Source organism: Mobula birostris, chromosome 13 (genome assembly GCF_030028105.1).
Source record: "Mobula birostris isolate sMobBir1 chromosome 13, sMobBir1.hap1, whole genome shotgun sequence".
NCBI lineage: Eukaryota > Metazoa > Chordata > Chondrichthyes > Myliobatiformes > Myliobatidae > Mobula > Mobula birostris.
In genome coordinates this window covers 97,962,078-97,975,009 of record NC_092382.1, presented here as the reverse complement: position 1 = coordinate 97,975,009, position 12,932 = coordinate 97,962,078, and the positions used below count along the sequence as shown (strand labels likewise).

The 12,932-nt window shown below is 54.6% G+C and overlaps 1 protein-coding gene across 1 annotated transcript in view; it reads right to left on the bottom strand.

Moving 5' to 3' along the window:
• Positions 1-11,049, bottom strand: part of LOC140207205 (scavenger receptor cysteine-rich type 1 protein M130-like) — a 37,714-nt gene extending 26,665 nt beyond the window's left edge. Inside the window, exons 1-3 of the mRNA XM_072275569.1 lie at positions 10,471-11,049; positions 8,730-8,881; positions 505-543 (exon numbers count right to left, since the gene is read on the bottom strand). Of these exons, the coding sequence (XP_072131670.1) occupies positions 505-543; positions 8,730-8,775 (85 nt within the window). The 5' untranslated portion in view covers positions 8,776-8,881; positions 10,471-11,049. The remainder of the gene's footprint in view (positions 1-504; positions 544-8,729; positions 8,882-10,470) is intronic.
• Positions 11,050-12,932: the final 1,883 nt, after the last annotated feature.

Here is a 12,932-nt window from a genome sequence, read left to right as displayed (position 1 = left end):
TGGAGAGGATGTTTCCTATGGTGGGGGTATGCAGAACTAGAGTGCACAGCATCAAAATTAAGGGGTGCCCTTTTAGAACAGAGGTTAAGGAGGGATTTTTTTTTTTAGCCAGAGAGTAGTGAATCTGTGGGCTGGTCTGCCAAAGACTGCGATGGAGGCCAAACCCGTAGGCAGAAGTTGATCATTTCCTGATCGGACAGGGCAACAAAGGATATGTCAAGAAGGCAGGTGTACAGGGTTGAGTGGGATCCGGGATCATCCATGATGCAATGGCGGAGCAGACTCGATGGGCTGAATGGCCTAATTCTGCTCCTATGTCTTATGGTCTTATGGTTATGGAGAGAGAAGGGAGAAGAATGGGGCAGAGAGGGCCCATGAAACAGATACGGTCGAATGGCGAAGCAGACTCGATTGGCCGAAGATCCTAGGTCCCGCTTTAATACCAGACCCTTGGACGAGGAAACCCTGCGTTCTGCAGGTGGCAGCGAGGAGTCAAACGCTTACCTTTCAAATCCTGATCCTTGGCCCGCTGATAGGACGTAGCTGAAACAAAAGAAAGAGAGATGGCTCCTGTTAGAATTGTCCACGCCAAGCATGGTGTCAAACTTGCCACCTGCTCTGTCATACTGAGCACAGAGTACGGAACACGCAACATAGAACATAGAACACAGGACATGGAACACAGAACATAGAACACGGAACACGGAACACGGAACACAGAACATGGAACCGTGCAGCATAGAACACTCTCTTCAGTCCACGCTGTTGGGCTGAACCAATTAGTTTAGTAATTAAATGCCAAACGAATAACACCACCCCCACTTCATAATGTCTACCCCCTCTCAATTCCTTGCACATCCATATCTCTGCCTAAAGGCTTCTTAAACGCCTCTGTCGTATCTGCCTCCATCATCACCCCTGGAGGCGCATGTTTAGGCATCTACCACTCTGTGTGTTAGAGCAAAGAAAAAACAACTTGTCGCGCACATCTCCTTTGAAACCGTTCCCCCTTCCCACCCGTCGCCTCAAATGTACTCCATTTTAATTAGACATTTCAGATAAAGGATTCAGGTAAAGATACCTTCATCTACGCCCCGCATGATCTTTAAAACCTCTGTCAGGTTTCCCCTCCGCCTCCGCTGCTCCAGTGGAAAACAACCCAAGCCTCTCCTAACAGCTCACGACCTCTAATGCCAGCAGCGTTTTGTTGTACCCCTTCTGCACCCTCTCCGAAGCCCCCACACCTTTCCTTGTGAAGCGACGACCGGAAATGCGCACTCGATACCCCAAGTGCGGCCTGACCAGAATTTTATACAGCCACCACTCTACATTTTAGCCCTTACACGCTGTTCATATTCTCTACTTTCACAGTATGGTCTGGGTCAATTTTGACCCGGCCCGTGAATCCCCTCGTAACAAGTGTCCATACAAAATTTTGAAGCACACATCTATTTAGATTGTATAAATAGCCTATGTGACATTAATAAATGGGTGATTAATCCATAATTAATGTTTCAGAGATCTACAATCCATTTCAATATATACGGGTCAAATGTACAATGTACAAAAATTTGTAACAACTGTACAATAGTATAAAATCTTTAACTTTTTTCATTTTTTGCGCATTTTGGGTCACTTTAGAAAAGTCATCAAATTTCGGCTTAAAAAATGGCATTTAGGGTGTTTTTACTGCTGTCAAATGTCAAAACGGGTCAAATTTGACCCGAACAGTATGTATGGGTTATGTTTCCGGTGTCCGCAGTTGTTTCATTATTAATTTTACGTTATGTAGCATTCTGACCGATTTCAGCTTCCGGTCATTCACATGGCTATGTGTCAAGCCCCCTTTAGGTAAGGAGTACAAAGAAAGTCTGGGCGAATGACAGGAGAAATTTTTTTTTGGTAGCTTCAACAATTCGTAACTTCTTCTGCAGCATAGCTTGACGTCTCTTTGAACTCAGCGCCTTGACAAACTGGGGCAGGCAGGCCTTCTTTACTGCCCTGTCTGACCGTGCGGGCACTGGCAGGGAGCCAGCGGGCTTGGACCCCGAAATTCCCTCTGGACATCCACACTATGAAGCGTCCTGCCCAGTTACCGTGTCCTGGCCCTTTACGTTTGACCTGCTGAAGTGCAGCAACACCGCACACTCCCCCGGATGAAACTCGATCAATAAATAGACCCGGATGTGAATCGGCTGGGAACTCTCGCCCCGACGCCCCGTCCCGTGAACCCCGGACGAGGGAAGGGAGAAGGGAGCAAGGACAGGCCTGCAACTCAACTACTGAATGTCGCATTCCCTCCTCAGGCAATCTTCTAGACTGTCCACCGCGCAGCCAATCGTTCCGCTGACTGAGGATTTACCGACCAACCCCGCCAGCCTTTGCATCAGCACAGGCAGCAGAGGTCCCGGAACCGAAGACCAGCCAGAGTCAACGGAGCCAGCCACATGAGGCCTGCGGACCCGCGCACCTTAAGCGAGAACCGTCCAGTCCCCTTGCGCTTTCTGTTTGACATCGTCAAATTTATTTTTTGTTTTTGACTGGCACGGGTTTTCCGCGCACTGGCGATGATTTAATGCGGACTCTCGATCAGGCGCTTGCTGGCGGCGTTGGGCGGGTGGTGGGGGTGCTTGTGTTTTGAGAACGATTGGGCTCGAAGCGCCGGTCGGTCGAGCCAGCGCCGTTCTGTTGGAATCTCTACGAATAAACTCTTGCTTCCCTCTCTGCGGGGGGGCCTGTCGATTCCTCCGCGCCTGGGTTCAGGGGTTTGTCAGGTCGCACCGTGACAACGACCGACTCGCGTCTCGCCACGGTACTGCCTAGACTCCTGGGGTCATCCGGCATGGAAGTGGGCCCTTCGCCAGTCTGAGCTGGTACCATATGCCCATCTCCCTCTGAACCATTCCTGCTCCCGTACCCGGCCAAGTGCCCTCCAAACGCATGTATCTCGACCACTTCCTCTGGCAACCAGTTCTATATACCGCCCTTCCCCCACTTCTGTCTATAGAAGTTCTGTCCCGCAGGTTTCTATAAAATCTTCCCCACCCCCCAACGCACCAGTTGCCCCTGGTTCTTGATTCCCCAACCTTGGGGAAGAGAAGGCCGTGCGCATTTTCCCTGCCTGTGCTCTTCACCATAGAAACCATAGAAACTACAGCACAGAAACAGGCCTTTTGGCCCTTCTTATCTGTGCCGAACCATTTTCTGCCTAGTCCCACTGACCTGCGCACGGATCATATCCCTCCATACACCTCCCATCCATGTATCTGTCCAATTTATTCTTAAATGTTAAAAAAGATCCCACATTTACCACCCCGTCTGGCAGCTCATTCCATACTCCCACCACTCTCTGTGTGAAGAAGCCCCCCCTAATGTTCCCCTTAAACTTTTCCCCCCTCACCCTAAACCCATGTCCTCTGGTTTTTTTCTCCCCTTGCCTCAGTGGAAAAAGCCTGCTTGCATTCACTCTGTCTCTACCCATCATAATTTTATATACCTCCATCAAATCTCCCCTCATTCTTCTACGCTCCAGGGAATAAAGTCCTAACATATTCAACCTTTCTCTGTAACTGAGGTTCTCAAGTCCCGGCAACATCCTTGTAAACCTTCTCTGCGCTCTTTCAACCTTATTTATATCCTTCCTGTAATTTGGTGACCAAAACTGAACACAATACTCCAGATTCGGCCTCATCAATGCCGTATACAACCTCATCATAACATTCCAGCTCTTATACTCAATACTTTGATTAATAAAGGCCAATGTACCTAAAGCTCTCTTTACGACCCTATCTACCTGTGACGCCACTTTTAGGGAATTTTGTATCTGTATTCCCAGATCCCTCTGTTCCACTGCACTCCTCAGTGCCTTACCATTAACCCTGTATATTCTACCTTGGTTTGTCCTTCCAACGTGCAATACCTCACACTTGTCAGTATTAAACTCCATCTGCCATTTTTGAGCCCATTTTCCCAGCTGGTCCAAGTCCCTCTGCAGGCTCTGAAAACCTTCCTCACTGTCTACTACACCTCCAATCTTTGTATCATCAGCAAATTTGCTGATCCAATTTACTACATTATCATCCAGATCATTGATATAGATGACAAATAACAATGGACCCAGCACTGATCCCTGTGGCACACCACTAGTCACAGGCCTCCACTCAGAGAAGCAATTCTCTACCACCACTCTCTGGCTTCTTCCATCGAGCCAATGTCTAATCCAATTTACCACCTCTCCATGTATACCTAGCGACTAAATTTTCCTAACTAACGCTCTGTTTCTGACCACTGGACTGTGTGATGGGACGGTGCGGTGGAGCCCCGCACTGTGTCTGTCCCCAGGAGTGTATGTGTCTAACCACGGGGGTGTGTGATGGCACAATGCAGAGGGGCTTTCACTCTGTGTCTGTCCCCGAAAGTGTGTGATGGGATGGCATTGAAGAAGTTTCACTTTGTGTCTGAACCAGGGATTTGTGCTGGGACGGCGCGGAGGGAGCGTCACTCCACATCGGACCCCGGGAGTACGTGACGGGATGGTGTGGAGGGAGCCTCCCTCTATGTCTATTCCCAGGAGTGTATGATGGTGTGATGCAGAGGGATCTTTACTCTGTGTCTGACCGCAGGAGTGTGTGATGGGACAATGTAGAGAGAGAGAGAGAGAGAGAGAGAGAGAGAGAGAGAGAGAGAGGCGTAGGTAGCGTGGATAATATCTTATTTTCTCCCCTACTGGGGTGGAAATGTTTCATTCCAGAGGGCAGGAATTCGACGTGAGAGGGGGGAAAATTCGAAGGAAGACGGAGTTTAGCCCGGAAAAGTGTGAGGTCATGCACTCCGGGAGAATAAATGTAAGGGGACAGGACACAGTTAGTGGGGGGGGGGGGCCCTTAACAGTGTTGATGTGCAGAGGGATCTCGGGCTCCAGGCTTACAGCTCCCAGAAAGTGGCCGCACGTGTTGATAGGGTGGTCAGGAAAGGCGTAGCCCCTGACAACCAGAGACTCGTGCCTCGGCGCGCAGTGCTTAGACTCCTGGGGTCATCCAGGACGAAAGCACGCCCTTCGGGCCGACCGACCTTCCCACTTGGGCCGGTGCCATGTCCCCCTCTCGCTTGGCCCGCTTTTGCCTGTGCTTGTCGAGGAGCTGAATTCATGAGTCAGGAAGTTGTGCGGCAGCCAGTGCATAAAACTCTGGTTAGGCCACATCTGCAGTATTGCGTTCAGCTCTTGTCGGCCCGTTGCAGGAAGGGCGTGGGATTGGTGGCGGGGGGGGGGGGGGTTGGAGTGCCTTGGAGAGGGCGCAGCAGGGTTTACAGGGTGTGAGCTCCAAGGTGTGGGCTGCTTTCTCTGGGGCGATTGAGCCTGATGGGGAGACCGGATAGATCTTTTAAAATTATTAGAGGCGTGGATAGAGCAGACAGCCGGTATCTTTTTCCTCCAGGGCTCGGTTGTCTATTGGCAGATGGCATGCATTTAATGTTAGAAGGGATGTGCGGGACGCGTTTATTGTATTTTTACACAGAACATAGATACAGAGAAATCTACAGCACACTACAGGCCCTCCGGCCCACAATGCTGTGCCGACCGTGTAACCTCCTCCAGAAACGGCCTAGAATTACCCGACTGCATCGCCCTCTATTTTTCGAAGCTCCATGTACTTATCTAAGAGTCACTTAAAAGACCCTATTGTATCCGCCTCCACCACCTTAAAACTGTGCCTCTTCGTGTTAGCCATTTCAGCCCTAGGAAAAAGCCTCTGACCATCCACACGATCAATGCCCCTCATCATTTTATACACCTCTATCAGGTCACCTCTCATCCTCCGTCGCTCCAAGGAGAAAAGGCCGAGTTCACTCAGCCTATTCTCATAAGGCATGCTCCCCAATCCAGGCAACATCCTTGTAAATCTCCTCTGCACGCTCTCTACAGTATCCACATCCTTCCTGCAGTGAGGTGACCAGAACCGAACACAACCCAGCACTCCAAGTGGGGTCAGACCAGGGTCTCATGTAGCCGTATCGAGGGTGGAGGGGGCCTGGAATGCGCTGCCAGGCCTGGTGGTGGAGGCAAGGACGACAGAGAAGTTTAAGAGGCTGTTAGGGAGGCCCGTGGATGTGTGCAGGAGTTGAGGGATATGGACATTGGGGAGCTAGCAAAGGATTGAGTTTCATTCCGCATTGCGTTCAGCTCATATGTAGCGGTTCCTTTGCTGTACCGTCCTATGTTCCAAGTCTACATAGTTCCTTGAATGTGGCATCATAGCCAGACGGGGATGGGGGGGGGGATAAATAAGGTGTCTGGCACGTTGGCCCTCATCAGTCAGGGCACAAAGAAAGGTTATGCTAGACTCTGTAAGGCCGCACTTGAAGTACTGTGCTGAGCTTTGGTCTCCCTGCCGGAGGAAAGACGCCAATGGTCTGGAGGGAGATTCGGCGGGACTCGGGGGACTGAGTTGCGGACAGAGGCTGGGCAGGTTGCTTGGAGCGCAGGTGTGACCTCAGAGGGGTGTCTGGAGACACGACAGGCACAGATAGAGGGGTGAATGCCCACAGTCATCTCTCTTGATTGGGGATTGGGGACTCAAGAACCGAAAGCGCACAGGTTTCGGGCGAGAAGGGAGAGATTTAATAAGGTCCCGAGGGGCAGACATTTCACCCAGAGGGTGGTCCGTCTGTGGAAGCAGCTGCCAGAGGGAGTGGTCCAGACATGGTACGTTAAGGACATTTTCAAGGAACTCGGGCAGGTAGACAGATCGGAAAGGTTCAGAAGGACATGGCACAAACACGGGTAACTGGGATTGGCCCCGATGGGAATCTTGGTCGACACGGCACGGACAAGTCGGGCCCAAGGGCCTGATTCCGTGTCGGGTGACTCTGTAACGCGGAAACATTGCATGCAGACACGCACATCACCGGCATAAGAAGGAGCCATCTTGTGTGTGTGTGTGTGTGTGTGTGTGTGTGTGTGTGTGTGTGTGTGTGTGTTTGAGAGACAGAGAAGGAGATAGAGGAACCGAGAAGAGAATGAAAGGGAGGGGCAGAGTAAGAGTGAGAAAGAGGGGCGGGGGGCAAAGGATGAGAAAGAGAGAGAGAGAGAGAGAGAGAGAGAGAGAGAGGGAGAGAATGAGAGAAAGATATATAAACAGACAGAATGAGAGAGAGAGAGAGAGGAACCTAGAGAGAGAGCACGAAAGAGAAAGAGAGAGAGAGAGAGAGAGAGAGAGAGGGAGACTTTACCGCTCTCTCCTCTCCATTACTGCCAGTACCTGGTTTGGTTTGAAGCTTTGTGTAATAATGAGATGTTCTGCTCCCACCCCACACATAACCCCCTTCCCTCCCCTTCTGTCTGTCTCTTCTCCGCGGTCTCTCTCTCCCGCCCCCCCCTTTTCTGCGCCTCATTATTTCTGTTTCCTCTCCTCTCTCCACTTCTCTCCTTCTCTGTCACCCCCATTTCACTCCCCTCGCCTCCCTCGTTCTTTCCTCTGTAAACCCACCTTCTCTCATTTCCTATCTCCCCCATCCGTCGTTCTTGCATCTGCGCTACCTGACTACCCCCTGCTCTCACCCCTCCAACTCCCCTTCCCTCCGAATTACCTCCCCTTCCCCCCCGTCACTGTCGCTGTTTCTCTCCCCTCGACTCACTCCCCTTCCCTGCCAATGCCACCGTCCGCCCTCCACTCTTTCAATCCCACTGCTCTCGTCCCCTTCTCCTCCTAATTCCATCTGAATCCCTCGCTCCCCGCCTTCCTCCCTCTCTCTCCCCACGCTTCACTTGTCCCCCAATGCCGCCGCCCCCCCCCCACGCATCCCTCTCCCTGCCCCGTGTAGATCCAGTGCCCCTAACCCGGCATCAATCACCACCTGCCTCGGCTCCATAGTCACAGGCCTGGATAACCCCCTTCCCCCTCCCCACTGACATGTCACGCGCCGTCCCTCACCACAAAACACGTTAACTTCTGCTGCCTCAGCGTTTCACAGCTCGACTGGGTAATGCTTAAAAAATATCCCCATCTCTTACACAGTGTGGAGTGGTGTGTGTGTGTGTGTGTGTGAGAGAGAGAGAGAGAGAGAGAGAGAGAGAGAGAGGGAGAGAGGGAGCGAGTGCCTGTTTGTGTTTGTTTGCGTGTGAGAGAGGGAGGTGTGCGTGTGAGTGTGATTGTGTCGTGCGTGCGTGCAAGTGAGAGCGAAGGTGTTTGTGTGTGTGTGGGGGGGGGGTTGGTGATTGGAGAGGAAGAAGAAAAGCAAGAGAAGGGGTAACATGGAGAGAGAATCCGTGTCTCCCGTGTGTGTGTGTGTGTGTGTGTGTGCGTGCGTGTGTGTGTGTGAGAGAGAGAGAAATTATGTGTGAGTGTGTGTGTGCGTGTATTTGTGTGCACATGCGTGTCTGTGTGTGTATGCATGTAGGTGCGTCTGCGAGTGCGTATACCTGTGGTGTGAGTGCATATTTGGGTGCGAGAGTTTGTGTGTGTGTCTGTGTGTGTGTGTGTGTGTGTGTGTGTGTGTGTGTATGTGTGTGCTTGTACAGATTCAAGGCGTGCATATGCACGTGTTTGATCACCTGAGTGTGTATTTTATGCTGAAACACACACACGAGAGACGCACAGATCCTCTCTCCGTTTTATCCCCTCTCTCGGTCGCCCGTTCCCTCTCCTCCCCGCCCGGCACACCACCTCCACTCCACCGACCACCCCCCCCCCCCCACCCCCGCCCCGTCCCGGCCAGTATCGCTCACTTACCTATCAGCAGACCGAAGGTCAGCAGTATCGGTACCAGGGAGCGCATCGTGCCGCCGCCGCGCACTGTCCCGGGACCGTGTGCTCCGCTCCGGGAGCCGAGGAAGACTGCGCGCTTGGCGGGCGGAGTCTCGGCGTGCGGTCAGAGCCTGATCCTGTCTCAGAGCAGACGGGAAACTGTCAGACCAACCAGCGGCAGCAGAGGGATAACGGGGGCGGACGAAGGGGTTGGGGGGGGAGTATTGTTGTAGAGGGAAGCGGCGTGCTTGGAGGAGCAGAGGGATTGGGTGGTGGAGAATGAGGTAATGGTAAGGGAGAGTGGAGGGCGGTGAGGGCAGAGGGAGAGGAGGGTGAGAGGGAAGGAGTAAGAAAGGAGGCAGAAGGAGTGTGAGGGGATGGAAAGGGGGAGGAGAGTAAGGGAGGTGGAGAGAAGGCGGAATGTGAAGGAAGGGAGTTGGAGAAGGGGAGGGAAGATTGAGGTCGCGGCAGGGTGAGGGTTGGGCGAGGGGGATAGACATGAAGGGGGCGAGGAGGGGGAGGGTTGAAGGAGGTGGAGAGGCGGGGAGGGGGAGGGCATAGGAGGAGGTGGGGAGCGTAGGGGTAGGGTAGGGTAGAGGGGCGAGGGAAAGGGCAGTGGAAGAGTGGGAAGGGCAGAGCAGAGGGGGAGGGAGAGGTGGAAAAAGAGGGAGAGAGGAGAGAAGGGGAGAGGGTAGGAGCTGAGATAGTGGAGGGGAGAGACAGGAGAATGGGGGAGACGGAGTAAGGAGTGAGAAGCGAGAGAGGGGAGAGGAACAAGAGGAGGCAGTGGGGGAAATAGTGGGGATGCGAGAAAGGGAGAGAGAAGGAAGGGGACGCGCGGATAGGATGGGGAGGGGGACACAGAGAGGGCGGGGAAGAGGGGAGGAATGCGGGGTTGGTGGGGAGTGAGGCTGCGGAGAGAGGTGCCGAGTAGGAGGGGAGAAGGGGACGAGTGGGAGGGAAAGGAGAGGGAGAGCGGGTGGCGGCGGTTTGTAGAGAGGGAAGGGGAGAATGCGGGACTGGGGAGGGGAGAGGCGGAATGTGGTAGAGTGGGATTGGGAATGAAAAGGGGTGAGGGAGGGGCGGAGGAGGGGACTGGAGAGTGGGCAGTGGATTCCGGGAAAGAATCGTGTCACGGTGACGGGGTGGGCGGTGGGTGAGGGAGAGGGTCTCGGAGACGGGAAGGGCTGGAGGGGAGGGTGGGGTTGCGGAGTCAGAAGAAGAGTTGTAGGAGAAGGAGGGGCGTCATGGAGACAGGAGAGGGCAGGGGGTCAGGAAGATAGGAAGTGTAGGAGAGGGAGGGGGTCACGGGGCAGGAGAGGGATGTAGGAGAGGGAGCGGGTCACGGAGACAGGAGAAGGGAGTAGGAGAGGGAGGGGTTCACGAAGACTGGAGGAGTAACACATGGAGGGGGTCATGGAGACAGGAGTGGAATAGGGAAGAGGTCACGGAGACAGGAGAGGGAAGGGTTCGCGGAGAGAGGAGAGGGAGGGGTTCACGGAGACAGGAGAGAGAGGGGGTAACGGAGACAAGAGGGGTGCTTCACGGAGACTGGAGGAGTAGCAGATGGAGGGGGTCACAGAGACAGACGTGGAATGGGGAAGGGGGTCGCGGAGACAGGAGAGGGGCATGAGCCAGAGAAGACGTTGCGAAGACGGGGAAGGAAGGGTGTCGGGGCAAGGGTGGGGCAGGAGGGGGGAGGGGTGCAGGAGGCCTTTCTGCCCACCTCTGTCTTCTGCCACTTTCCCTGAATCGCGACGCTGCGAAAGCAGGTCACCGTCCCACGCAGTCACCGCCCAGTGCGCGCTGAATTCAAACCTGGCTAATTGTTTTTTTCGTCCGGGTTCGTGCAGCGTCTGGGTTTGAGTCTGATCAGCGTTTTCTTTAACAACGGGATTGTGTGTGTGTGTCGACAGAGGGCGTGGATTCCTGCAGCGGATGTCTCTCTCTCTCTCTCTCTCTCTCTCTCTCTCGCTCTGCGTCGAAGGTCTGCGCATTTGCCGCTCGTCCCGACCGAGACCCAGTCAAAGAACCGGGGCTTCCCGTCCGCGTCGGCCGGCAAAAGGCCGCTGGAGTGGCCGGAGGAGGAAGAGCGAGGCACGGGTCCCCGGGGACTGTCAACCCCTGGGGTGACACCGCCCCCGCCACGGGCAACGGGGCCCCACGGGCGCTTGGGGGCGGGGCTGGGGAGACAAAGCGAGAGAGAGAGAGAGAGAGAGAGAGAGAGAGAGAGTGTGTGAAGAGGCAGAAGATAGAGAGGATGTAACGGCGACTGACAGCGGAGAGAGAGAGAATGGGAGACTGAGTGAGAGAGAGAGGGAGAGAGAGAGAGAGAGGAGATATTTTTATTTGTAATTGGTTTAGGATTGTCACGTGCGCTCACACAGATCAGATCATTACTCAGAGCATCAGGGTAGAGGAAGACAAAACAATAACAATGCAGAATGGCGACGGAGAATGTGAAGCAAGGTACAGGGGGATGGTAACGAGGGAGATTGCGAGTTCCAGTCCGTCTTAGCGTACAAGACGTCAGGGGAAAAGGGAGAGTGGGACAGAGGAATGGGGTGCGGGGGGGGGTCTGGAGTGGGAGGTGTCAGCGTGTGTGGAGGGCAGTTCACCGCCCCTCACGTACACACTCCATCCTCACTGCCCCTACCTCCCGTTCCTGCCTCCTTACCTCCGTCTCCCACACGCCTCCATCCTTTACTTTTCCTCTCTTTTATCTCCCTACTCACCGTCCCTCACCATCACCCCCTCCTCACCGTCCCTCTAGCACACCCCTCCTCGGTCCCTCCACACCACATCCTCCTCAATGTCTCTCCTCCCACACCCCCTCCTCACCGCCCCTCTCCCTCACCCCTCCCTCCTCGCCTTCCCTCTCTCTCACCCCTCCTTCCTCAACGGCCCGCTCCCTCACCCCTAACCTCCTAACCGCCCCTCTCCCTCACCCGTCCCTCCTCACCATCCCTCTCCTTCGCCCCTTCCACCTCGCCGTCCCTCTCCCACTTTTTTCCTTCCTCACAATCCCTAGACCACAATCCTCCTCAATCCCTACCAACACCCCATCCTCCTCAACGTCCCTCTCCCTCACTGTCCTTCTTCACCAACTCCTCACATACTAGTTCCTCCTCACCGCCCCTCTCCCTCATCCCTCCCTCCTCAGCATAACTCTCCCACACCCCTCCCTCCTCACTGACCTCCCTCGCCACTCCCTCCTAACCTCCCCTCTCCCACAGCCCTCCATCCTCATAATCCTCCTCAGACCCTACCCACACTCCATCCTCCTCAGCGTCCTTCCTCCACAAACCTCCTTCCACTCTCCCTCACCTTTCCCTTACCCACCCCTCTCTTTTAATCCTCCCTTCTCACCGTCTCTCTCCCACAGCCCTCCTTCCACCGTCCCTCATCCTCACCCCTCTCTCCTCACCGTCCCTCTCCCTCTCTCCTTCTCACTGTCCCTCTTCCCTTCCCCTTCCTCCTCACCGCACCTCTCACACTCCCTCCCTCCTCACCATCCATCTACCGCAATCCTCCTCAGACCCTACCCACACTCCATCCTCCTCACTATCTCTTTCCCTCACCCCTCCCTCCTCCGAACCTCCCACTCACCCGCCCATCCTCACCGTTTCTCTCCCACAGCTTCCCTTCTCACTGTCTGTCTCCCTCACCCTTCCCGCCTCACCGCTCCTCTCCCACAATCTCTCTGTCCTCACCGTCCGTCTCCCCCACACAATTCCATACTCACTCCCCCTCCCCTCCCCTTCCCCTCACTGTCTCTCTCCCTCACCTCTCTATCCTCACCGTCCTTTCTCCCACACCCTCCCTCCTGACTTTCCCCTCCCTCCTCACCATCCGTACCGAAGCCCCCTTCACTGTCCCTCTCCGTAACCCTTCCTTCCTCACCATCCCTCTCCTACAAGCCTCCCTTCTCTCCCTCTCTCTCACACCTCCCCTTCACTGTCCCTCTTCTATACCCCTCTCTCCTCACCGTCCCTTTCCCTCACACTTTCCTCGTCAGCGTCCCTCTCGCTCAACCAACCCTCCTCACTGTCTCTCTCCCTCACCCCTCCATCCTCATCGACCTCTCCCATACCCCTCCTTTCTCACGCCCCTCTCCCTCGCCCTCCTTCCTCACTGTCTCTCTCCCGCACTCTTCCCTCATCACCGCCCTCCCTACTGCCCCCTTCT